General features: G+C 38.9%; 1 protein-coding gene across 1 annotated transcript; it reads right to left on the minus strand.

Annotated features, from left to right (window-relative positions):
- Positions 1–3,519: 3,519 nt before the first annotated feature.
- Alkal1 (ALK and LTK ligand 1) lies at positions 3,520–27,005 on the minus strand. The gene is made up of 5 exons (XM_015485741.2): positions 26,775–27,005; positions 9,737–9,790; positions 7,278–7,358; positions 6,127–6,207; positions 3,520–3,909 (listed from the first exon to the last, which is right to left on the minus strand). Exons 1-4 carry the CDS (start codon positions 26,959–26,961, stop codon positions 6,143–6,145), a joined length of 387 nt encoding a protein of 128 aa, XP_015341227.1. The 5' UTR covers positions 26,962–27,005; the 3' UTR covers positions 3,520–3,909; positions 6,127–6,142.
- Between the last annotated feature and the right edge of the window lie 895 nt (positions 27,006–27,900).

A 27,900-nucleotide genomic window follows, 5' to 3' on the forward strand; every position in this document is an offset into this window, starting at 1 on the left:
AATGGAACCAGGCTTCTATGGACTAACTGAAACCGTGAGCCCTGAAATAAACCCTTTCACCTCTACAATTTTTCTGGTCAAGTCCTTTAGTCATAGCAGTGGAAAAGCTGACTAAAACAACACCCAAATTGAAATACTCATCAGATATCAAGTAATAGAGTTAAAAAGGGCTCAAACTTTTTGATTTAACTGGCCCATCATATTAAGTTTTCTAATTAAATGCCAATATATAAAAGTTGAGATATTTCTCGTAAAAACCCAGATTCTAGCTTTCCTAGAGAAACCCAAAGGAAGCCTGCATTCTATGGCAGCAGAGGCCAAAGCTAAAACCCTGCCTCCTGAAAGAATTCCCCATGCAAAGACACTTCGCCGGGAGAATTCCAATTTTATTGTAAAAAGCAGTGTGCTTATATAGAACTAAGCGGGAGATGGTAGGGTTTAGATAAATGGCAGGCAACCCGTTTATTGGCAAGTTCTTTCAGATATCAGCTCCGGAGCCCAGGAATTAGTTCTCATTGGGGCTAAGGTTCCCCGCCAGCGAGGTTTGAAATTGGCGCCGGCGGGAGAGTTCACATGGGCGGGAACTTTTCGTGCCACTGCAGAAAAGAAGAAGGTAGGAAGAAGAGGTGCTTAGGCGCCATGTTGGGGTTTTTTTTCTCTGGGGTATGGCTGCCGTTTATACTTTTCCCAACACCTCCACCTTCAGACTATGTCTATGGCCCAATCAGATCATTCCTGCCAATCACCTGGCTTACAGGCATTTGCATTTTCACCTCCAAGTTTAAGTGGCTCTAGCAGTTTAAACACACCATATTTGTATCTATGAGTTGCATGAGTTGCATAAGTATTTGCAAGGATAGAGGTGAAACTGGCAATCTTGTAATCTTGATAAACACCATGTTCTTACATAAAACATAAAAGAGTCTTGATGAGTTAACAATTGCTCAATAGTGTTTCATAAATCATTGTCTTTTTTCATGATGAGTTACAATGTGTTCTTTAACCTCATTCATTGGAGTACAAGGTAATTATTTATTCTTTTATCACACAAAGTGTCTGCTATGAGTCTGGCACTGTTTTAGGCTCTAGAAATCCTTCAGAAGGCAATCTCTTCTCTTGTACACCTTATTCATTGTGGAAGGATAGATAAGAAAGGAACAGATGTCATTAATGCAAAGACTGATAAATGATAAGAAGCAAATTATGCAAGGAAATGTGGGGGAAGGTTACTACAGATAGGGTTAGATTTTCCAATCAATCATAACATATGGAAAGTGATAAGACATATACACTGCCCACCCCTCAGAAATTAAAGCACACTTCTTCTCTCCAGGAGCTATCAAGGGCTAGCTGTAGTAATTATATCTTACTTTTCAAAGTAAGAGATGTAAAATAGAAACTGAAGTGGAAGGTAGGATAATTATAGATAGCTCAAAGCTTAACTGTTATCTTGCCTAAATCCCTTGGGTCCTAGTTGAGAATAACCCACTTAGTTCACCTAGCTTTAAATACGCTGGGGGAAAACATTGTTAACCTCCTGTTTCGCTGCTTAGATGATATCATTTCTCTGGTGTGTGAATGTTACTTACTAAGTAACCATGAAAATTTTATCCTGCACATCTCTCAATCATTCATTTTCCCATGAGAAAATTTTCTCCATGGAAACAAATTTTTAAAGTCTCTTTATTCATGACTCTCTCAACCTTTCTATGTTTAAATTAATCCAATGAGAAAATGAGTGTCATGTAGTAAAATAAACATCCCATTAACTGGAAATATTTTTAATCAATCTGAGTGGATTTAAATATATAGAGAACAAATTTATGGTGCACATTAGTCATCTATGAGAATGTTTAAATCTAATTTCATAGAACTGCACCTGAAATAATTGACTTTATTGAAATCATACTAATGATGAAGCCCATAGAGGGTATTTTCAGTCTCTTCTGAATACCTCTCTGCTGAGAGCCACGGCCAAGTCTGTATGGCCCCTGGCATTTTGCCAACAGTATTGGTTGACAGGCGAGGCATTACTATCCGCCTCGGCCGCTGCTTTTGAGTTCTCGCACTACTTTGGAGTTCTTGTGGGGATTCCCAGGGATTCCCCGAGAGTTCCCATTCGTTGGGGAAGTGCAGGAGGAGGGATTTCCGGGAGAGATATTTCCGTCTGGGGGTTCCTGGACGAGCAGCATGGCGTTTGGGAGAATTCCCCGGGAGCGTGTGTGAAGTGTTTTCTTGCAGTTCAAAAGTAAAGTTTGTTTCCTGCTTCAGTGGCTTGTGATTTGTGCCCAGCCAGACTTCGGCACCTCTCACTTAAGTTTTTATTGTCATTGTTCAATAGTCTCCTCACTTTACTAAAAATAGTTCTCAATTCTTTAAGTAGTTATATGCAAAAACTACTTCATTTTTTTCCAAATGTAGTAAAGAGTTATAATTACTATGGTAAGTACAATGAACTGAAAATATAGTATTTGTTTCATTCTTCATCACACATCATGGCAGGATCTCTCTCTCTCTCACACACACACACACACACACACACACGTTTTTTAATGATAATTATTTGTAAATTTCTGTCCACAGGCCAAATAAAATAAAAGTGAAAATCGAGAATGTAGCTTTATAATATTTGTAAATCCAAAGGTCATTTCTGAGTCTGCTCTTCTGATGAACAAAGGAGTATGAATGTTACATAAAAATACACACCACAGGCTGAGTGACAGAGACCAATGGTGCTGAAAAGCAGAAGTGATGGCTTCCAGAAAGAACAGACACTTGTCTTCATGACATCCACACCAACAGGGCAAAGTGGCAAAAGCCAATGTTTGTGTGGCCTATGAACTGATAAGAAACTCATGCTTGGGGCTGGGGTTGTGGCTCAGCTGTAGAGCACTTGCCTCACACGTGTGAAGCACTGGGTTTGATCCTCAGCACCACATAAAAATAAATAAACAAAATAAAGGTATTTGTCCAACAACAACCAAAAAAAAAAAAAAAAGAAAGAAAGAAAGAAAGAAACTCATGCTTTGTCTACTCTTTAGACAGATGGGATTTTCAACTCCTTTGTTGTAGATTTCCAAGTTTTTTTATTGTTATGTTTAAATGAAATTAATTTAATGTGTCAGGGCATTCTGTTACATTCTAAACAGAGTACCCAGTTTTCTCCATCCCTCCCATACATCACTCTAGTCCAAGACAATTAGATTTCTTTCTATTTATAAAACAGTAATATCATATGATCTAACTTAAATAAATAAATCTCTAAACACTTAAAAAGGCAAAGATTGTCTTGGGGTCCTGGATATTAGTTTAGAAAATACATATTTTTATATATCTACATGTATAGTAATAATGTTTTAATAGGATAGCCTCTGCCATAAATACCTTTCATTAAAAAAGCACAAATTTTTCAAATTTCAGTTTTAATAAAATTCATATTCAAAATTCATGTAAATAAAGAACAAATTCTTTATAAACACACTTAAATATTATTAAATAAGAATTATAAAAGTGGGACTATACATGTTGACAAACATTAAAAATCATACACAAAAAGCATCACTGCTTACTGGCACTCTTAGACATGATTCACATAATGTTCATATGGAATGTCAATCATATGAGAAAATAATATTCTTAGCAAAAATAAAATAGAAGAGCATAAGTTTTAACATTCGATTTGCAAAATGTGATTTAAACTCTGCTTTTAAGAAACTATAAATTACTATTCCATAAAGATAAAGTAAGAAAGATTCCATTCTGTAGTAGCACACAGGTGATCTGCTATTTCTGAGGGTCCCTTATTTTACTCAGGTTAATATCCACAAAGTAGAAATTTCATCTCTTTTTACATTTAGTATGATTCCAGGCACTTTTTCTTCAAACTGGATTTGTATCCTTAAGAAATGCCTGTGGGAGAAAAAGAAAAATATTAATTACCTGCTTTTAACACACATAAAATTTATACTTTTAATAGTTACATGTTATTTTGCTTAATAATCTGTGGACTCTTAGGATTAGAATTTACAGTCTAATCCTAAAACTACAGACAAGTGTGTTTGTGGAGGAGGAGAGGATCTATTAGAGACACAAAATGATTTCCCTATTAAAGTTTTATGATGTGCAGTATACCCCCCAAAATGAACTTGATATCATCTAACTCATAAAAATTCCTAAAATTGATTTATCTGAAATACTGTGATTATAATATCTTGTGAAATAAATAATTAAAAATAATATCACAGATAATTGCAGAAGGAATAACTAAATCTCTAAACACTACAATGAATCATAAATATCAACTGCCTTCTCTGACTTTAGTCCCACAAAAATGTAGATTTCTGTGGAATATTTCATTTTTAATTTTCTTTTTTTTGGTGGTGCTGGGAATTGAACCCAGAGCCTCAGGTATGCTAAGCATGTGCTCTACCACTGAGCTACATCTCTAGCTTCATATTTTAAATTATGATACAGTACTTGTCTCAGGGAAATTTTCCATTTATTATATTGATTTAAGGACTTAAAGTTTACTCATTTACATAAAATATATTAAAAACCAAGAAAGAGATAAATATGCCTCGATATAGGTCAACAGCCAAATGAATTTTCTTGATTTATTTCTGTTTTGTATTATCCAAAAGTTTTGAGACACATTGAGAGTAATCAGTGGAAGCACTTTCCCAATGAATGTTGAAATGATCTAGCTCATTTTCTTAACTGTAAGCATTCAGAATTAATAGTGCTAATTAGTATTAATTTATAATGATAGTCTTTAAAATAAGAATAACAACAGCAACAAGTTGCCACACATACTAGTAATTTGGGCACTTAAAATTATAGCACTTAAACATTATGTTTGGAATAACTATTAATTTTTGTAATTTAAGTTTCCATAAGAATTCATTAGAGCAACTTTTACAACATGTGATATCATTGTTCAGAAAGTGAGGTCAGAATTGTTTCAGTAATTGTCACAGCAAACCTGTGAGATGTGTTAAGTAAATCCCTGTGAAATTATTTGGGATAGAGTGAGTTACACTGGCCAGTGTGAGATATTCACGGAAACTTCTAGAATACATGTACTTCATGGTTTCCATTCACCATCTTAACAGCCTGAGGGATCTGGTTCTTAAAGGGACTTGTCCATGGTACTGAAATGCTGACCAGAATATGTTGACTTCATACTGCACTTGAAAAGAACTAATGAGAAAAAATATTTGCAAAGAAATAAATGTCTTTCAGTATTTTGTATAGATTTTGGTTTTGTAAGTAAATGCTATAATTTACATGAATCTTTTTATGATTGAATTATTCCCTAGGGTTCCTATGGTAATTGAACTAGAATGAATATTCTGACTTACCATTTCATTCTTGTCAAATAGTAATCTAAAGCAGATAATCATTAAATGTTTATTATATTCTTAATCCTTTGCTTTCTCTTCCAATTTTCCAATATCTTCTTACTCACTCTATGTAAGCCAACATTTTAACATCTATTTTCATTTTTATTATATCTTTTGACCAGTTAAGAAAATATAGACCTGTAAGTATTTCTGTTCATCTAATATCTATCTGTGTAATGTTTTCACACAACAATAAAATAACACCAAAACCTGTTGAGTATTTTTTTAAATTAGGGCTGGTAAGATTGCCAAAATGTTATTCATCTTATTTAATGCAATCACTAGAGTGGATATTTTAAAATTAATTTTTTTGATCAAATAGCATATTTTGATCAAGTTAAAGCATAGTGAAGGGCTGGGGATGTGGCTCAAGCGGTAGTGCGCTCGTCTGGCATGCGTGCAGCCTGGGTTCGATCCTCAGCACCACATACAAAGATGTTGTGTCCGCTGAAAACTAAAAAAATAAAATAAAATATTAAAAAAAAAGCACAGTGAAAAATCCAGATCAAGCTCAGTAGGTATGGATTTGATCAACTTCCTGGATTCTTACATTGTTCAAATTGTTCAAATTTTGGTTAGACTTTACAGGGTTGGTGATGTAACTCAGTAGAAATAGAGCGCATGCTTACTTAGCATGTGGAAGGCCCAGAACCATCAATTAAAAAAAAAAAAAACTTAAAAAAAAGACTACTAAACAGCATAAGAAAAATAAATAAGTACATACTCCCAGGGTAGATTTTCTAGGTCTGCGAGCAGAGTGGACTCACTGCCAATCTTGTTAGCAACCTGGCACATCTTTTGTAATCTAGGAGAAGGAGTAGAAGGTAGATTAGGTTATAGTTACTATAAATATCAGGAAATCATGTTAATTATTGTCGTTAATTCACATAACAATATCTATAACTTATAAAGCACTTAATGTATGAAGTGCATAACATGGATTTTTTTCCCCATTAATTGCCCCAGTAACATAATAGAAAAGTATGATTGTTGTCTTCACTTTAGAGATGAGAAAAGAGCCTCAAAGTATTACTTCTCTCATAGCTGGGAAACAGTTTGGTCCCAAAGCCTGAACTTTCTGCCCAACACTGCTTTATCATTTAGTGATTTTGCCTTGAAGCCAACGTGCTTTGTTTCTCTGAGCCATTAGATGCAAGTTGTTTTTGAAAATCTTACAACAAATCTGACGCAACAACCTAAGTAAAATTAAATATTTCTCAAGAAAAGCAATGTAGTTAATAAGAAACAAATTGCTTAAAATTTGTTTTCTTTAAAGGGAAGTTTAGGCTTGGAAAGAAATTTAAAAACAGCCAACTCAGTTACCACACATAATCGTACTTTGGATATTTTAAATGATAACACTTAAATATTATGTTTGGAATCATTAACTTCAGTAATTTAAGTATCCAAAAGAATTCATTAGAGCAACCTTTATAACACATGCTATCAACATTCAGAAAAATCCAGCACCCTTTGTACAAATGACATGATGTTAAAAATATTTACTTTAAAATAACTTAGGAGGAAATTTTGACTTATGCTCCATAATCATCTTACTTTTTTTTTTCATTTATGTGAGAGAGCACTTTATTTATGCCAAGGAATTTGAATAATGATAAAAGGCTTCAATCCTAACAAACACTTTGGTCTTTAAGGAAATCTGCTATTTTCAGATTTGGATATATTCCCAGCTAGAATGTGATTTTGTTCTTATAGTTTCAACAGCACACACAAACCTTAAGTACTGACAGTGTTATAAATAGCATCTCTTGCAATGTTTAGTCTATTATGTCCCACCCGAAGACAGTTAAAGCTTAAAATGACATGCATTTATTGCTGGATAGGATTAAAAAAAAAACTGTCCAAGTGACTTACAGGCTGGCACTGAGCAATCCCTGGTATTGTGATACAGTCTATGGAAATGTTTGCTACATTCAGCTGAAAATGTGACTGGCCCTAGAGGACAGGAAAAGAATGCTTATTATAAACACAGGCATGTTTCCCAAACAAATTGCTAGCACTTTACGGATGGAAATAATATAACTGTAGTTTACATCTTGCTTGTCCTTAAAAGAACTTGCTCCAGAGTCCTTCCCCACTTCCCCGAAACCAGACTCTGTGGGAGGTAATGAGTTCTGATCTATGAAAAACAATATAAATTCATTCTGCATTCTCAACCTCTCACATAATGGAACCTTGACTTCCAATAGAACCCTCTAGAATGACTGGAAGGTAAAAACACCAGATAGAGGAAAGAAATCTGTAGGGAACAAAGTAAGTGGTTATAAAGAATATAAAATTAATATCCTTGGTTTCTACTTTTTGTTCTCCAATTTTTTTATTTAATAGGAATTAATATTTATATGCAGAGACATTTATTCCATTTTTAAAAATTAAAGTGATGTGTGTGTTTAATTTTAATGTCAAGGACTACCATAAATTGGGCAAGATCTTGAGACTTCTCTCCATCTGTTCATATAAATTTCTGGTAGACTTCATCAAAACTTTCATCCTTCCAACTGGAGTCTACTTTTTATGGAGACTCCACAGTCAGGACAGTCCCACTGAATACCCTGACACTCACTCATGCTGTAGGTGGATCTTCACTTGATCTTCATGACACTCATATTAAACTTAGTTAACAAATATGGCCCTCAGATTTGATCAAGTGGGACAACTACAAGGAAAAACTACATTTCTGAGATATAAAACAATAAAAGGTAGCTGAGATGATTAGGAACAGAAAGGCAATGGCGGTAACAAGGGTAGATTGTTGGTAATAATAATAAGTTTAGTGATTTTTCCAAATCTTGGGGCATGGGACGATTTGAAAATAATTCACAAAGTTGATATGAAGAAGAATGAAACAGTGTCAAGAGAGAGCATTTTGTCTGTGCTTAAGATGTGGCTTATTGCTGAGCATATCTGTAATCTCAGTGACTGAGGCAGGACCATCACAAGTTTGAGACCAGCCTCACGAATTAGCAAGACTCTACGTCAAGATTTAAAAAAAAAAATGTTTAAAGGGCTGGGGATGTATCTCAGTGACAGAATGTCCTTAAGGTTCACCTAGTACCACAAATTAATGAATTAATTAAATTAAAAATAAAATTTAAAAGATGTGGCATACGAGGGCTGGGGTTGTGGCTCAGTGGTAAAGCATTCGCTGCACACATGAGGCACTGAGTTCGATCCTCAGCACCACATAAGAATAAATAAATAAAATAAAGATATTGTGTCCATCTACAACTAAAAAATATTTTTAAAAAAAGATGTGGCATATGAAAGTCTGTCTCTCCCCTGTTCCAAAAACTTCTATTGTGCCCCATTGGCTGTCCTCTGTCCTCAACATGTGTTGGGCACCTTGGGTCGGGATATTTGTGGTTTGGAACACTGACCACAACCAAGCCCCGTCACCATGATAACCTGGCCAACCTCCTGTGCACAGTGTCTTCCTTTTCCTTCTGCTTTTTGCCGTTTACCTTTCAGCCCTTTGGTTGCCACTCATTGGATTATTACAGCCCTCAGATAAATTTGCCCAGTAACAGAATATGCATAAAGGCTTGCTTATGCAATAATAAAATGAATCGAGTTCTCTGAAACTGGTCTCCAGAGGTCTCTTTCCGACTCCGTCACCATACTCAGCTATTTGGTGGGATTGCGCTGGACCAAGTGAACGGATTGTTCACAATGATTCCAACCTACCTTTCCAGTCACATATTTGCCCTTTGGCCAAATGCATCCATACCTAAATTCATCCATAGCCCACTCACACCATCTGCCTGTCCTTTCCCAAACCACACTACAAAATTTTACGTCTTGCTCAATGAATTCCTACTGACCAGAATGTATATCTCACCTTAGTAAAACTTTATTCATCTTTTAAAGTCCCACTTAAATATGTCCACTGAAAGCCTTCCTTGGTGGTTGTTAGTCAAATTATTCACTTGTTGTTTGTCCCTAAAACATTGTCTATACTTCTACTACTTATCAAAATCTGGTTTACATTATAGTTCATACAAGTTAAAAGCATTTATCCATGTCACCAGCTGGACTACAAGCCTTTTCTAGACATTTATCTTCATATCCTCGGTACCTAACATAGTACTTTGTATACAATCTTCTTAAATTTCTATTTAGTTTTCAGTACTGGAGATTGAACCCAGGGGTGGTCTACCACTGAGCCACATCCCCAGGCCCTTTGATTTTTTGAGACAGGGTCTCACTAAATTACAAAGGCCCACCTCAAACTTGCAATCTTCCTGCCTCAGTCTCCTGAGGAACTGCATATAATCTTCTTATTTAACTAAATCACTGATAAGTTGTATGCTTACCTGTGAAATGCTTTATGAATTTGTCTTTTAAGTTCAAATCTCTTGGGAATATTTCTGAAAAGAAAAAAAAGAAGACTTTAGAATTTCTGAAATGATTTCCACTCTTAAAAAAAAATCCTTAATATGCTATAATTAAAAGGCACTAAACATATGAATCCATGGCAGTTATGTAACTGATCTCAATTCCACCTCTCCTGTTCTGACCATTCCCTAGCTCCAAAACTCAGTGGAGCTCACTGCCCCACCGTTCTACCAGGGCACATACAGGCATACAAACCTCTCAGAAGTGCACAGCCATAGATCAACATCTGACTTTCTGGCTGCCCCAGACCTGTTTCCCACCATGTTCTCCAAGCTCAGTAAATGACATCATACTTTACCCCTGGCTCAGACCAAAAACCAAGAAGTTATACTTGATTTCTTTCTTCTCCCAGCACACCATCCAGCCTGTGAATTAGTTTTATAGATTTCATATCTAAAAATTTATCCGAGACCCATGCACTCCTACCTCTTTCACTAACACAGGCTAGTCCAAGTCTTCATAGTTTTGTGACTGTACTTTGGCAGCCGACTCCTAACCAGTCCTCTCCTTCCTATAATCCTTTTTCCCCTGCAGCAGCCAGAGCAAACAAATTGAAATACACTTCAGGTCAGGAGACTCTCCCACTTAAAAGGCTTTGAGCTTAAAATAAAATAATATTTAATAATCAAACTACATCTCAGTCTTCAACTGTACTCACTAAAAATATGCCATCCAGAAAATGCAATTTATAAAAACCTTCAGGAGCATATGGAAGTCATTTAGAAGGAGAGAACATTTAAACTTGAACCTCAAGGTTGGTTGGCAGTTAAACATTTAAACTTAGAATGTTTTTGTTCCAGATCAACTCCTGTGTGGTGTCAAACATACTATGAATATGAAAGGGAAGTGAACATTTGTCACCTCCCCACCTCCCCGTAGGTGAGTCTAAGCTACCCCATTGAGGAGGTCAACTTCACTGAAACCCAGGGAGAGGGAGCCTTGGAAATGAAGATGTAGGAGTTCTAACCATCTTTTATATCCTGGGAGCTAAGCAGGGATGTGGGAGCCTTGGCCAAAGAAGTAGCTCCCAGGCTCCTAGCAGCCCTGGTGAGCTCAGGGCAGGATTGCCAACCTCAGGCAGTAGCTACAGAGATCAAAGCTCCCCTCTCATGTGAGCACAAACACCTGCACTTTACAAACAAAACTCATACAGAATAATAAAGCAGCAGAGCAAATCAAAGTATTTCTTTATCTAAATCTTTTGGTGTCGTTTTTAATACTCTTCCAGCCGGAACAAAAATTCTATATACCATACCTCCTGAAACCAAACACAGCAGGTCAACCTCTGTGACATCAGTACACCATGTGCTATTTGGCCAGGTGGCTACATTTGTGCTTTCTGAACAATAAGTCAGCTGAGTACAAAAAGTGCTGTGACTAAGTGTGTTCAAGATTTTATATATAATTCAATTTCCAAAAACAGTTTAGACTATCATTTTAATCTGTAGACACTGAGATAATGACATTCAGGTTTGTAAAAAAAAAAATACACATTTTATGTGAATTTTCCCCTCTTCTTCACCCTCATAACATAATTTTGTAACTTCTATCAAAGCAGCTATCACGTTCTGGTTAGCATGAGAGTGCAGGCTGCCTGTCCATCTCCACTACAGAATTATGGGCTTCCTGAGGAGAAAGCCGCTGTTTTGTTCACCTTTTATCACCTGAAGCCCTGCTTTGCTAACAAGAGACCAGGAACTAAAGGCTGAGGGGGCTGTTACCTTTCAAATGGAAACAAACTAAGCTGCACTTGTGCTCAGAGTAAGCTACCAAGAAAACCACCATTTTAATACGCTTGACTTTTAATTTCAAACTACAAACATCATACAGGAAGGTAAGGATATATAGCAGATTGCTTTAACTTAAGCTGAGACATGGAATTTGACACCTGAAGCAAAAGTAAGAGATAACTAGTAAAAGAGTAAGAGATAACTAGTTAAAAAGAGATGGGAAAAGGGAAGCACTGCTATGTGCTCAGGTATTTGAGAAATGTCAACGGGGGCTAAAGAGAGAGAAGGGGAGGGAAAGAGACACAAGATGAGGTTGTAGGTGGACATGGACCTCACAGTCCTTTACACACTTTGTACTTAACTCTGTGGCTGACGAGAAGACAAAAGGCTTTAGGCAAGAGAATGACATGGTCAAGCTTCATTTTTAAAAAATTATTACAAGGGAGGAAGGAAATGGAGAATTAGGTCAAAGGATGCAAAGTTGCAAATATATAGGATGAAGAAGTCCAAATATCTAATGTACAATGTGAGGACTACCGTTATTAACATTGTATGGGATGCAGAATAACTGCTCAGAGGGTACATTTAGGTGTTACTACCAAAAAATAAATAAATAAAAAGTAAGGGTGACATGATGTCTGATGTGTCAATATGTTAATTTGCTTGACAACTCTAACCATTAGTCTGTTATAAGTTTATTAAATGTCATGCTGTACACTTTAAATTTATGCAATAAAAATAAAATGATACATGATTCAAATTTTTTTTCAATAAACAAATGTTAACAATAAAATTTCAAAAGGTTGTGATACCTGACATGGAGGAGCAAGAATAAATGCAGAGACAACTCAACAGTTTTCAGTAATTTGTGTTGAATTGCATTCTTCTCTCCTTAGGTTGGCAAATGACTGCCCATGAGCCAAATCTAGCATTACATCTGTGTTCGTAAATAAAGGTTTTTGGAACAAGCATGTCCATTTGTTTACATGGTGTCAGTGGCTGCTTTCAACTACAATGGTGCATGGAATCCCAGTGGTTTGGGAGGCTTAGGCAGGAGGATCGTGAGTTCAAAGTCAGTCTCACCAACTTGGCAAGGCCCTAAGCAACTTAGCAAGACCCTGACTCTAAATAAAATATTTTTTAAAAAAGTGCTGGGGATGTGGTTCAGTGGTTAAGCACCCCTGGATCCAATCTCTGGTTAAAAAAAAAAAAAGCAGAACAATTACAAAACAAAATACTGAAAAATGTTTATTATTTGCTTGTACCTCCATATAACTTAAAATCTTTCCATAAAGATAGTTCATTCTGATATGATAAATAATAAATAAATGTTGACCCTCATTCCTTTATGAGGACACGTGTTTTAAACCAGTGTTACATGAGATACTTTAATTGAAATGCTGCCAAGCTCCTAGAATTATCAATTCTTTTAAGTAAGGAGATGGCACTGTTAATTTTTTTTAATATATAAAAACAGTTCCATTTAAAAAAATAAGCACAACAACATTTAATATGTTATTACTGAGAGAATCACAGATGGAAAATGTGGTTGGAGAAAAATTCAAATGTATTAAATACACGATAGGAAATGGTATTAACTTTTAAACATATTCAAGCAATACTTTTTATTTTTTTATTTTTTTTTTTTAGCAATACTTTTTAAAAATACAAAATTAAGTGTATTTAAAAATGAAAAGGGCTGGGATTGTGGCTCAGTGGTGGAGTGCTTGCCTAGCACATGAGAGGCCTTGGGTTCAATCCTCAGCATCACATAAAAATAAATAAAATAAAGGTATTGTGTCCAACTACAACTAAAAAATATTAAAAAAATGGAAAGTCACCAAACAGATATCTTTCTTTTTTCTTATATAGTCACATAGAGGCTATACTGGTATATAATTGTAAATGTATAAATACATACTTGTAAATATATGTTTTTATATCATGCCTCTTCCATTAAGGTTTAATATGCTTAAATAAATGAGTGCATTACTTAACTCTCTTTTTATATAACATTCTATGAGGCTTATGTAGGTTGTAAATAACACACAAAGTAATCAAGTAAGTTCAAATGGGTTCCTTCTTGTCTTCCAATTTGTTGTTATTTAAAGTATATTCCACTGATGAGCAGCATCAGCATTTTTAGGGAGCTTGACAGAAATGCAGACTAGGTGCAGACCTAGAGCATCAGACCTTGTTTTTTTTTATTGTAACACAGTTTATTTGGTATAGTCACATTTGACTGCAAATTGTCTAAACTAGTTAGCTCGCTCTCAGATTTAAAAATCATCATTCCATAGACTTTTTTTTTTTTTAAAAATGAGTCTTACCATTTCAAAAACAACTAGATAAAAAGCCTTTTACATTGGATGACATTTTTTTAGGTGCAATCCGTTATTAAGAATGACAGCAAAGGACAGCAGGAAACTGTCTAGAGATGGCAAAAGACTCACCTGCAAACATAGAATACAATGCTAATACTATTCTTGATTGATTAGGCAGCTAGAAGCCAATCAATACACTGAGCCACTGGAAAACCCCAGAGGGCTGTTAATCTAATAATAAATGCAAATTATCCTAGAAGCACAATGTCCAAGAATCAAAACGTTGTCATTACTGAGGCCAGCAATAAAGGACAGAGAGTAAGTTTGAAGGCAGAAGCACAGACTCATTCGAGTAGAAGTCAAGTTTGAGAGTCCTGTAGCAGATGATCCAGCACATTGTGGTTATGTGAATTTAAAAAGTAAGGAACAGGCTGGGGATGTAGCTCCGTGCTAGAGTGCTCGCCTAGCTATGTGTGAGGCCTGAGCTTAATCCCCAGCATTCCAAGCAGCAAGGGACAGAATAATGATGGAGATATATTTTGGAATCAGTTTCACAGAGGCAATAGTTGAAACTAGAGGGGGTAGACATGATCACTCCACAGAACACTCCACAGGCAAGAATGGATCCCTGGGGTGGCTGAAGAAGAGGAGGTCAGAGGAGAAGAAGCAATCATCAGAGAAGCAGGGAACAAAGCAAGAATAACTGTGGAAATACAGAAAGCACTTAAAGAAGGCAAGGAGGGAGACGGAGAGCATCCCGGAGGCCAAGGGAGATTAAGACTGCCTGCACCTACAGTGAGTGGGTTGAAGACCAGGCAGCGCCACAGGCAGGAACAAATAATGAGGGCTGGTACACAGGTAAGGTTCACAAAGGAGGTCGGAGTTGGTCCTATGAGTTGTACTAATCATGAATTTGTGTTCTATACTCTGGTGCTTTGACATCTGGGGCATTGCTGACCCTGGAGGGACTGTCTCTTCTAATATGAGGGCCAGTTCCTAGAGATGGCAAAAGACTCACCTGCAAACTTGCCTTTCCTAGGTCAACCAACCGACCCAGCTCCCTCACCCCAACCTCCTCTCCTGGGCTTTCAGACTCAGGGCCACTGTCCCCCTACCCTAATCACTGCAGGGCCAGGAACCGGCCCTTAGCACCAGAGTCCACTGAAAACATTCAAACCAGCCCATCCTAAGCCTTCTCGTGCTGTCCTGCAGAAACCACAATAAAAACTTCCTACCCACACTTTTCTCCACTCCCTTAGCCCCCTGACCTGCCCAGGTGCTCCTAGTGTGGCTCTACCTCATGTGTCCTGCCTCCTGTTTCTAGGGACTCAGGAAGTTAAATGTCCTCCTCCGTGACAACCACTTTCAGTCTGTGTGTCTTGTGATATCTGAATAAAACAAATCTCAGCTATATTTTAAAACATAGGTGATGGCAGATACTGGGAAGAATGGTCACCTAATCACACGTGTCTTATATTCTCTGGTAACAATGCGGAAAAAAAATGATGAAAAGAAAACCTCTCTCTCCATATCATCTTCTATAAAAATGTTTCTAAATATGTTGCTTCCAAAATGAGGCAACGGAATTCTTTGAGCAAGAGTTAGTTTGCCAATATTTCAAAATGCCTTCTTGTGAGTGTTTTTGAAATGTGCACTTAAATTACTACCTGTGCTGTGTTGGGATATGTATTAAAGATCTGAACTCCAGCTAGGATATAGGAAGGTGGGAGGACCTTTAATAGGCAGGGCTTAGTAGGGGGTCTTTTGGTAACTGGAGGCGTGCCCTTGAAGGTGACAGTAAGACCTCAGCATCTTCCTTTTCCTCTTTTGCATCCCAGCGATGAAGTAATTTTTTCACACACGGCTACCAAAATGGGCTACTTTGTCACAGGCCCCAAAGCAACAGGGCCAATCAATCTCAAACTGAAACCTCCAAAACTGTGAGCCAAAATAAACTTTTTTTTTTCTTTTTATAAGCTGATCGTCTCAGGTATTTGTTACAGTAATTGAAAGCTGACTAACAAAACCTGACTACTGTATGTTAAAAATTTTTTTGCCAGTTTTTAAAATTAGCTAATTATATTGAAAACATAATATGCAATCACAGGAAATATTTTTTTCCTAAGAACGAAATACATGGGGGTTTAGAAAAAAATACATGAATAAAACCAGAAACAGTAACAATAATAAAACTAAACTAAATTGAAATTGACAATATATAAGATAAACAAGTTTAATACACATTATTCACATAACCTAGCCTCTGTATTAAGTTTTTTCTTCTTCTTCTTCTTCTTCTGAAGGATCTTTTGGGTTTGTAAAGACCTAGGGACTCCTGCTTACTAGGCACAAGCTTCTTCACTAAGCCACATCCCTAGTCCCTGGAGTATCTTTCATTTTTACTCTACTGATGAAGAATCTTCAAGAACTTGCTATTTTAACACTGCATTAATTAATGTATTAGTACCAACTAATTAATGCAATAATTACTTTCTATACTTCAGACTTAAAATTCAAACTGTAAATCTTTCCCTGTATAAACAGAACTTTGTTTTCTAATCTATGAAGGAATACAGGAAATAGTCACAGGAAAAAATTTATATAAACAAATAAGACTCCAAACTCAACAAGTGATTTGTGTTTTTTCTTTCTTTGCAGTAGGCATATCTTCTGGCAATAGAAAATGTCTTATAAACAAATATAAGCAAGCTCCAAAGTGGCCATGATGGCATTCACATTTTCAGATTCACCATTGCTCTGACACCAATGCAGGACTTCCTCAGAGTGAGAAGCCACCAGCCTGTGCACCTACAGACAGGGTCCCTGTCATGTGCCTCACAGGCATCCGGAGTGGCCCTTCCCTAAGACACTGGAAATGCACCCTGTCCAGAGGCCACAGCCACTTGACCTCAGCAAGTCTAGAACCCAGGTTTGCTGTCTCTACAGACCTACATTCTGGAAAAAATCAATAGTGTCAATAGTATTATATATAGTATTTGGTACATCAACGGAATTTTTACCAAATAATCAGTCAAAAATAATCGTCTTTCAGGACTGAAATTGTTTAATTGCATTTGTTTCCTTGTTTTCACACAGGTAACTACAACTTCATAAAGATGATTTATTTTCCTTAAGTTGGCCCATGTCATTCGTCTAAGGTCTACCAGGTGCGAAGCCGACATGCTGAGCAGTTAAAATGAACGGTAATCATGGATTCTCTAAAATTCAAGCAAAGCTGAATGCTTGTATATTAAGTTTTAAAAAATGTTCACGGAAGTACAAAATGTGCACAAGGGTTGCATTCTTAAGGACAGCATTTAAATTTTGGATGAATAGCTTGCCAGTTTGCTAAACTCATCCCTAGATATTTACTTTTCCATTGAATGACAGGGTGCCTTGTCACCTAGAAGATGGTGTGTCACTGTTCCTCAACGACTCCCTTGCCCCATCCCTCTGCCTCCTCCGGTTCATCTTTCCTTCTCTCCTTCAGCCCAACCCTGTCTTCCCAGGGTCCCCCTAGGTAACAGAGGGCTGACCTACCTGCAGAGATTGAAACAGTCGTCCCAGATGGAACCCTTCAAAACCTAGTTCTGTGACATTCCAGTAAGGCTAAGTCAAAAAAAAAAAGTTTGAATCATAGCAGTTTACATTGAGTTTCCTTTTCGGCAGGACTTCACAGGCCATGCTTCTGAAGCTGGTAAGCCAGGGAAACTTTTTTTCACAGATTAACTTTCAAAACACACTGAATCATGTAGCTACAGAGCAGTGGCTGCATGCTGGGATGGGGAGACAGCAGATAGTAAACTGCCAAACTAGAAGCTTGGCCAGGGTTGGGGAGGGCAGTCAACCATTCTCTTTCTGAAGAAACATTCTAGAAGATTCTGATGTACCACCTTTCTCCTCCCTGTGTTCCCCAATTTAAAAATTGGGTGGTTCCAAAAGTTCAATGTACATGATAATTCTCAAAAAAATTTGATGAACTACAGATCCACAAACTGCATTCACAGATATGTCATATCCAGGGCCAAGTTCAAGAATCATATTCGAAACTTGCATATGGTTCCAGGAGCCTCAAGTTAAGAATCATTCCTCTAGAAAATATTAAGGGCAGCAAATGTTATATTGTCTAAATATAACCAAATGCTAAGAAAATTAGATTATACTTATTCATCCTCAGAATGGTACGAATTAAATAATAAGTTGATAGGTCCGGTTTGGCTTTGGGCAAATAAAAATTCAAATCTTTAACTTTCAAAATTAAGTTTAAAAAAAACCTCAAAGTTTCTTTTAAAAAATTCAGTTCCTTACTCCTTTTCTCTTCCAAAATTCCTCCTAAATATCAACTTTATACTGTGACTTGTGTAGGCCAAGAGCATTCAAAAACAATTAATCCTCAGTCCTAGCTTAAAGGAACTCACATCAATACAGATAAAGAAATATCAAACTAATATGAGTTACAATATGAAGATGCTATAGGAGAAAAATACAACTTGTTTTCAGGGAAAAAAATAAATCGTTACTGAAAAAGATAATCAGAAAGACTATAACTTCAATAAATCACATTTTAATAAAATGTTGATTTTATTAATGCATAATAGACTACACATTTTAAATATGATATAAATATTATAGCTACCTTTTCCTGACAGCTTGTACTGATAGATTCAGAACTAAAGTTATAACAATGAGAAATTATACCCCATCTGATTCAAATGTATGTCAAGATCATTTTACTGTCATGTGTAACTAATTAAAACAAAATAAATAAATAAATAAATAATAAAATAAAAAGTAAAATAAATAAAGTTATAACAAATGCCTAAACTTCAGAACATGCTAATAGTCCCCCTTATCCAAGGTTGTGGGGGTACGCGGCAGTATGCCCCGAGGATATCTAAAACTGCAGTTAGTACCAAACCCTATGTATAGTATTTTTTAACCTACTATACATATCTGTGATAAAGCTTAATTTATAAATTAGGCACAGTAAAGGATTAATAACAATAATAACAAAATATAACAATCATAACAACATAATGAGGATAAAAATAGTAATGGAAATATGGTCTCTCAAAATATCTTACTATACTATTGCTTTTTTTACTTAAAGGAAGAACTTTATATCTTCTCCTAGACATATCTGAATTGTCAGCATCACTACTTTTGTGATTTGGGTCACTATTTAAGTAATATGAGGGTTATTTGAACATAAATACTGAAAAACCACAACAGACGATAGTTGATCTAATATCCTAAATGGGCAGGTGGTTAATGGGAAGGTAGCATATACAGCATGAATACACTGGACAAAAGAATGATTGATAACATGGGTAGACCAGAGCAAGTCAGCATGAGATCTCATAGCTATTTAGAATGGTAGGAAATTTAAAACTTGTGAATTGTTTATTTCTGGAATTTTCCATTTAATATTCTCAGACCTCAATTGACCACAAGGAACTAAAATCTTCAAAGAAAAGCAAAGTATACAGACAGGGCTGCACTTCCCACTATTCTGGTACTTTCTACAGTCATATACATGAAGGAAACATTGGCTGGATTTATTGTCTACATTTCTACCCAGCAACAAAAATCTTAGAAGTCTGCTCCAAAATGCTTTAGAATTTATTTCCAGCACTAAAACTGAGGCCATAGGGAGAAATTAACATAAAAAGTTTTTTTTTAAATCCTAGTGTTGTTTTGCCAATGCGTGAGTGGTAAGTAGTTTCCTATGACTCTGCCACTGCAGGGAGGGAAAAGCCACACTAGGTGATTCTGTCAACTTCCTGCACAGAATTTCATCATTTGGCAGCTATATAAATGGACTCCTATAGACAGGCAACAATTACTACCAGAAAAACTGTGAATGGGGAAGAATTCATTCATGTAAGTCATCTCTGGCTACTTCCTATGTTTGCTATCATAGAGACTCTAACTACCAGGCCCAACAGACCTCTGAACATACCACCTGTCAAATATACTATGTGGTGAAAAATCATATATAATCTTTCTGCCTTGACTTCCTCCCATGCAGACAGTTTTCAGTAAAACAAATAGCTTCAATAATTCAGCAAATAAAATATTTTAAATTATTAAAGTGGAAGGTAATAGATATGTTTGTTTGAATGTAGTAAAAATTCCCCTATATATAAGTCTACCAAAACATCAGAGTGCATAACTTAAACATACACATTAAAATTTTTTTGAAGTACCCACCCTGGTGATATGCAAAGTAGCCAAAATAATTTTTTTATTCATGTGAAGTAAATCATTACCAATATGACTGAGTGGATAGAATAGTAAAAGACTTGCAATAGAGGGAATTTGGGTTTGATGAATAAAATTCCATTATTATGCAACACCCAGCAGTATTTAAGTACATATGGGTTTTTTTGTTTTGTTTTGTTTTTTAGATTTTGCCAGAGCTGTGGTATATTTGCAAAGTGAATTTAGGGCTCAGATATTTTTTAAATAAATGCAGAGACATCACAAAGGAAGAGGGTTGTGATATTGGGAAATATATATTGTACCTGCTCTTTGTACCTGCTTCCTGTCATATAGCTTCTAAAATCTTTGGAATCTCTGAAGCAACTGTGTCTTTTTGCATGACAAAGAGTTGACTGAGGGATGGCAGCCCTTATGTAGCTTTAGGATGGGGACTGGTCACCAGAAACACCAAGGCAGGATTAGAGGATTGGGACTCCCAGCCCAGGAATGGAAAAGAGGCTGAAGGAAGAGTTGGTCAACAAGGATGGGTGATTTAGTCAATCATGCCTATGAAACCCAAAAGGAAGGGTTCTGAGAGCTCTGGATAGCTGTACATGTGAGATTCGTAGAGGGTGGTTCGCCCTGGAGAGGGCATGGAAATGCCACGCCCCTTCCCCACATCCCTCATCCCACACATCTCTTCATCTTGGTATATCTTTTATATATAGAATATATATAGGATATCCTTTGTATATCCTAAATAAATTTTATCCAATAAATATAAGCAAAATGTTTCCCTGAGTTCTGTGAACTGCTCTAACAAATTAAACCAACCTGAGAAGTGTTGTGGGGACCCCAGTTTGTGGCTGGTGGATTCCATCAAAGAAGAAAATCAAAGTGGAGTAGCACTGGTTCCAGAGCACTTAAAATGGAGTTGGGAGGCCACAAACAGATCTCAGAAATACCTATAGCTGAACCTTTGAACCGGGCACTTCCTACCCATCCCCACATATGTCCCCAGAATTCCATCAGACCAAGCTGAACTCTGACCAGGGCTAAACTGCAATTTCCTGAAACATTGTCGACCTCCGATGACCTGAATAAATGACCCCTTCCCCCAAACAACTCACATCCAATCCCTTTCTTAGGAGACAGTTTAACTTGTGCCAGTACCAGTTATAATGCCTGACTCACAAGTGATGTAATTCCCAACCCCCTTCAGTTTAAAGCTATAGATAGCTGCCATTTTGGAAAAACCTGGGAGCACATTTTCAATATTTCTTTAATCTGTTTTTTCCCCAATATTGCAATCCTCATTAGCCCCAAATAAATATAATTTTCATTGTCCTCAACTAGGTTTTTATATGCATTCAACAGTCAAAAATGTCAGAGGCTCAGACTTGGTAGCTGTGTTTGAAGTGAGAATACTTTTGAGGACTGAGGCCTCAACCTGTGGGGTCTGACCCTATATCTAGGAAGATAATGTTGAAATTGAACTGGATTAATCAGGCACAATGGCTGCCTACGATTCCCACTATTTGGGAGTCTGAGGCAGGAGAATCACAACTTGAAGGCCAACCTGGGCAACTTAGTGAGACCCTGACTCAAAATTAAAAAAAAAAAAAAAAATTTCAAGGTCACAGAAGCCTTCTGTGTTGATTGTAGAGGTGTGGGAACAGAAGAAAAACCGTTTGATTTTCCTCCAAGGGAAATAGATAGAACAGTATTCCATATGAAAAGATGAGAGAAGTGCATTTTAGAACACAGCAAAATATCAGACGCAGAGCCGGAATGGCATCTGTAAGGGGCAAGTACTAAGACTGTCACTGGCACAGAGGCACTGGAGGCAGCCCTGTCAGAGCCAAAGGACAGTCACAAAGTGAGCATGAATGTCCTGCCTTCAAATGGAATTAGAACTTTCTTGGAAAATGAAGAAACCACTCTAGATTTGTGACTGCAGAAAGACCAGCTCCATCCACACTACTTATTAAAATGTTTATTTGCAATTGTTCAAAATAACCTCACCAAATCAATCTTCACAATTTTTCGCTAAGCTCCATTTCAGTAAAGTTTTACATTAAAACAACAACACAAATCTGACTCCAGAAAGTCTATAGAAACAACGTCAATGTTTACTGACATCTCTTGAAACGAGGTTGCAAAAGGAGATGCAATAATACATTAAAACTTTCCAACAGTTCCCATTACGGTTCCCTCTCCCCACATCTCATCTCTTCTCAATCTCCTTGAAACCTCCTTTCTCTTGGCATTAGGGCCCATTTCTCAGCCTCTGATTTTCTGTGTTCTGATGGGTGAGATTTCCAATGCCCCCCTTTTTTGGGCAGTGCTGGGGATCAAATACAGGGTCTCATGCATGCAAACCCTCCACCACTGAGACACATCCCCAACCCATGCAATACATTTTTTCTTCTGGTAGTTTGAGGTAGAATTCCTCCTCTATTCCCTCTGCTGATGAGATGCTCAGAGTAAAGGACAGGGGGAGGAAACAGGAACAAGAGGGTGGGAATAAAGGGAATGAAAACCCACACTTCCTGATTCTTATCCCAATAAAAACATAATGGTGGCCTACTAAATAAGTTAGGGAGACAATATAGAAGGTCCTTATAACACTCTCATGAGAGCTTGGAGTAAGATGGCAGAAAGGACAATGAAAAGGATGACCCAAACTCTAGAACTTGGCAGGATTCCTCAGCTGACCTAAACTCCATAAGAGCAAGTTAAAAAAAAAAAAAAATTGGTGAACTTTACAATCCCAAGCCTATCAGTGACTGCCAATGCGTGTTGAGTGGCTGAATAAATGGCTGAATATGTGCATGAACAGTGAATGCATTGTGGGGAGGAAGGACAGCCAAGGATGGTGAATTGCATGTGCTCCTGGAACCCAAAGCTCACACCTCCCCTCCACCCCAACTACAACCTTGAGAGTAACTGCATGTTGTCCACGTCTTGACTCCAGTTTTCATATTTACTGCTCCCTCAGCCTGGTTATGATCCTCTCACCTCCAGCCTTACCTGTGAGTGCAAAGAAGTTGCCTGAGAAGGAAGAAAGCACTCTACACTGTGATATTGTGAAATATTCGTTTGGACTTCCTGGAATACAAATCCTAAAGTCCTTGAAATCTCTGAAGTGATAATATGCATTTGCATGCTCCTGAGTTGATTGAGGGCTGGTAGTCCTCAGGTAGCTTCAGGATAGGGGCTAGTTGCCAGAAAGACCAAGGCAGGACAAGATGATTGGGACTTTCATTCTCTCTCAACGCCCAGGGAGGGAGCAGAGGCTAAAGATGAAATTGACCACCAATGGCCAGTGATTTAATCAATCATGACGAGGTAGTGAACTCTCCATGAATTGGTAAACATGTTTCCTTGACAGCCACTTAGACAATTAATGGAACCCGAACAGGGAGTAGCAGGAACACTGACTGGTAGTAGCTGGTCAGTCAGAAGCGCTGGTAAAATGACCTGGGGCTTCACACAGGCATCTGACGAGAGGTTCAGTTTTAGGGACTGGGTCTTAGACCTGAGGGATCTGACACTGTCTCCAGATAAAAAGTGAATTGGATTAAAGGATACTCAGCTGGTGTACCCTGCAGAATCAACTGCTTGCTTGGTGTGGGGGAAAACCAACGCATCTGATGTCAGAAGTGATCTGTGTTGTGAGGCTAGTAGGAGAAGAAACTGAGCCTGAGTTAGTTTTTTCTACTTACATGCACAGCAGAGATTTCAGAACCCAGAGCATGTACATGATGGTGCTTATTATGCTGCAGAATCCTGGGGACAGAATTCCAGACACATCTGGCACAGGTGAGAGATCCTTAACCTCCACACTTGGGAGATGTTTCCTCTTGAATAAGCTAAGACACCTACTACCCTTTGAGCATTTCCTATGAGACCCTTCAGATGGGTCCTTGTCCTCTCTATATTCATGTGCTTGTTTGTCCCTGATCCATGTCCAAATGTTCCTTTCACAGGCAACTTCAGATGTAATGTGCCACTCTTGTTCTCCCCATATGAATAAAGTGCCATAATCAAAAGATGAGACCACTACAAACAGGTAGAGAAAGCAAGGGACTTTGGGTGACCCACAGGTCACTTTCTATCAGACTATGTTGATTTTTAAAACTTTAGATTATTGCTGGTCACAGTGGCACATGCCTGTAATCCCAGCAGCTTTGGAGGCTGAGGCAAGAGGATCACAAGTTCCAAGCTAGCCTCAGCAACTTAGTAAGACACTATTTCAAAATAAAATATAAAAAGGGCTGGGGATGTGGCTTAGTGGTTAAGCGCCTCTGGGTTTAATCCCTGGTACAAAAAGAAACAAACAAACAAAAAAATAAAAATTTAAACAACAACTTTAGATTGTTACCACATTTTTTTTTTTTTTTGGTCCTGGCGATTGACCCCAGGGCCACTTACTAAGCCACATCCCCCCAGCCCTTTTTATATTTTAGAGACAGAGTCTCACTAAGTTGATTAGGGCCTTGACAAGTTGCTGAGATTGGCTTTGAACTTGCAATCTTCCTGCCTCATCCTTCAGAGGCACTAGGATTACAGGCGTGGGCCACCACGCACAGCATCAGATTGTTACCACTTTTAACTTGGAATAAAATATTCTGTTTTCTTCCTCTTAATTCACTTCAGTAAGTTTTCACTGTCTTTAACCAAAAAGACTTAAATTAAACACAAGATCTGAATTAATGTATTTCCATAAATGCTCTGTGGTTGCGACTTTCTCCCACTCCTTTTACATTCCAAACTGACACAGCATCGTCTGAGATAAATACTTGGGTGAACAATGATTGTAAGTTGAAGTATATGATCGTGTGTGGCAGCAACATGGCATCCCCCTGCTGTGGTCACTATCCCACTCCACCCCTTCTTGAGGGCTTTCTAACTGCCAGTAAGACTGAAAGTCTTCACCCAGGTCCTCCACACACTCTTCTCAGATCCATCTCAGCCTCCCCATCACCTCCCTCTGATTCACTCTGGGAATTCTGCAGAACATTTTGCTCATTCAGTGTATGTATGCTCAAGCCTTCCCCTCCCTCCACACCCTGAGCGTACTGGAAACAGCAGACATCTAGCTGCTGGTTGCTCTGGGTAGCCTCAGCCCTCTACATAACGACTGCCATGTAAAGACAGGTGGCCATTTGTGGAATGAATAAGTATACATATGATGTCATAACTCTTATGAAAGAAAAGTAGAGCTGGATGTGGCGATGCACACCTGTAAGCCTAGCTACTCAGGAGATAGGAGGATCAGAAGTTCAAAGCCAGCCTGGGCACCGTAGTGAGACTGTCTCAGAGTGAAAAAAAAATTATTATTATTATTATATTATTATTATTTGGTGCCAGGGATGGAACATAGGGGCGTTCAACCACTGAACCACGTCCCCAGCCCAGTTCTTAATTTGAGAGGGTCTCACTAAGTTGCTTAGGGCCTTGCTTTGTTGCTGAGGCTGGCTTTGAACTCCCAATCATCCTACCTTTACCTCCTGAGCTACTGGGACTACATCATGTGCTACCATGCCTGACCTCAATATGAAATTTTATAAAGAGCTGGGAATGCAGCTCAGTGGTAGAGAACTTGCCTAGCGTGCATGAGGCTCTGTGTTCAATCTACAGTACCACAAAACCAAGCAGGGTACTAGGAATCCCTCTTGGCTTTCTTAAAAGTTAAGTATGAGGCAGAAGAATCCTTGCGAACTATGGCATGACCAACAGGTGGAACCAGTTGGAAGATGCACCCTGGGCTTGGTCTTTCCGGGTGCAGGCCACCAAGTGGCTCTGAAGATGGAAACACTTGCTTTCAATTTCTGCCAGCAATTCCACCTTGCTTAGTTTGTGCAGGATGTGACCTGAGTCACTTTAAATAGCTTCTCTCTTTTTCCCTCCTCACCTTGCTTCCTGCCATGCATCCTGTACTCCTCCTGCCACTCCCATTCCCAACATCAGCCCAGCTGCCCCAGACCTATTCACTGGGCTTTTCTCTTTTCCTCCTCAGTCACACAACGTCTTCTGAACCTTTGGGTGTCTCATGACCCTATATAGTGGCAGTTTTTTTTTCCCTTGTCATTCCTCCCACCTTCTTAGGCATCTAAGTATAAAGTGTCCAGTGTTGATTTGGGAGCAGTTGGCAGCATTTGCCACCCTTCTAAGCAGACTCAGGAAAGGTTCCATTAACACCAGCCACAGCAGCCCGTGGAAAGTGGTGTTAATCACCCATTTACTATGGCCAGCTTGAAGGGGAAGGAGAGGGGCATTCCTGCATAATGGGTCTCTGAGGGCAGTTAGGTTAGTTAATTCTCACCCCCCCCCAAAAAAAGACCCAGAAAGGAGGCTCTGACAATTACATAATCCATCCACTATCCTTGGCCCATGAGACTCAAGCCCAGGTTTTTCATCTGCTCTATCAGTTGATTTCCAAAAAGGTTTCCACACCTGGAAAGGGGCGTATAAAGACGATGTCTTTGCCCCAGGGATTTTGTTATTTAAGTCTCAACCATGGTAAATCTAATAAGCCCATCCCATCTTTCTTTCCCCGACAGGGAATCTGCAGTCTGTTCTCTGTTGTGCTTGATTCAGGCTTCGAAGAGCAAATGTCTTACACAGTTCCAAAGGTACTCCACACGGACCCAGGCTCAGGCAAAGGATGGGATGGGACTGCGACGACTTACCTGAGCTCCTGGAGGCGCTAGGAGCCGGGCGCGTCCCCGCTGCAGGGAGGAAAAGCAACGGTTTGGGCTCTGAGACGACAGGAGCTGCTCTGCGCCCCCGGGGCCTTCCCTGGGTCCCCGGCGGGGACAAAGCCAGCGCCAACAAGAGGAGCGCGGGCAGCGGAGAGCCTGGCTTAGCTGGTCGCATGTCCTTTGCGCCTGGAGAAGAAGTGCAAAAGGCACAGGAGGGATGCTGAGACGGGTTCGGAGGGTCTGCAGCCCTATCCCAGTAGGACTGGGATAGCGGCCACCGAGGTGAGCCGACTCCGCGCAGCCCGAGCGTCCGGATCTGTGTCCCTGGGGCGTCGGGCTGGAGCGGTGTCCGGACTCAGTCGCGCGCAGGCTGAAGTCTAAGCGCTTCGGGGGCTCGGGGCGGGGACCGGAGGCGGGGCGGCGCCTGGGGACCTCGGGGTGGTCCCCGGGGATGAAGGCGTGTCTCAGAGTGCGGGACCCTCGGAAGTCGGTACAGTCAACCCAGGGTGACACAAGCGTGCGGTTCAGCATGGTCTTCTGGGCTTTCGACGGACCGCCTCCCAGGGACCAGGCTGGACCTCTTGGTCTCGGCTACCGGGGCAGGCGGGGTCTGTAAGAACCGGTAACTTCTAGGTCTTCTAGGGCGTGGGGTTTTGGGAGGGCTGGCCATTTGGTCGCACCCTGCCACACTCCAGGAAGCCCAATCTGTCTGGAGGGAGTGAAGCTGAGAAACCAGATCTGAGACTCTGCAGGAAGGACCACAGAGGCTTAGTTCGCTTGGCCTCCCTGGGGTTCTTCCCCTGAGTCATCCGTTTAGCGCTTCTGCAGGTGAAATGGCCAAGATTGATCATGTAGCCCAACAATGCAGACGGCTGGGTTTTTTTGGTTTTTTTTTAGAGAATTTTTTTTAATATTTATTTTTTATTTTTCAGCGGACACAACATCTTTGTTTGTATGTGGTGCTGAGGATCAAACCCCGGCCGCACGCATGCCAGGCGAGCGCGCTACCGCTTGAGCCACATCCCCAGCCCCATTATTTTATTTTATTTTTATTTTTTCAAGTCATGGAACTCTTTTCCAAAAAAAAAATGAGATTAAGCCCATTCGTTCTGAC

The sequence above is a fragment of the Marmota marmota genome, unplaced genomic scaffold (assembly GCF_001458135.2).
Source record: "Marmota marmota marmota unplaced genomic scaffold, marMar, whole genome shotgun sequence".
Taxonomy (NCBI): Eukaryota; Metazoa; Chordata; class Mammalia; order Rodentia; family Sciuridae; genus Marmota; species Marmota marmota.

Coding starts and splice junctions, on each gene's coding strand:
- Alkal1 (XM_015485741.2), bottom strand. CDS start 26,961: ATGCGACCAGCTAAGCCAGGCTCTCCGCTGCCCGCGCTCCTCTTGTTG. Junction 7,359..9,736: donor ATTCATAAAGCATTTCACAG/GTAAGCATACAA, acceptor CCTGTCCTCTAG/GGCCAGTCACATTTTCAGCT. Junction 6,208..7,277: donor GGATTGCTCAGTGCCAGCCT/GTAAGTCACTTG, acceptor TCCTTCTCCTAG/ATTACAAAAGATGTGCCAGG.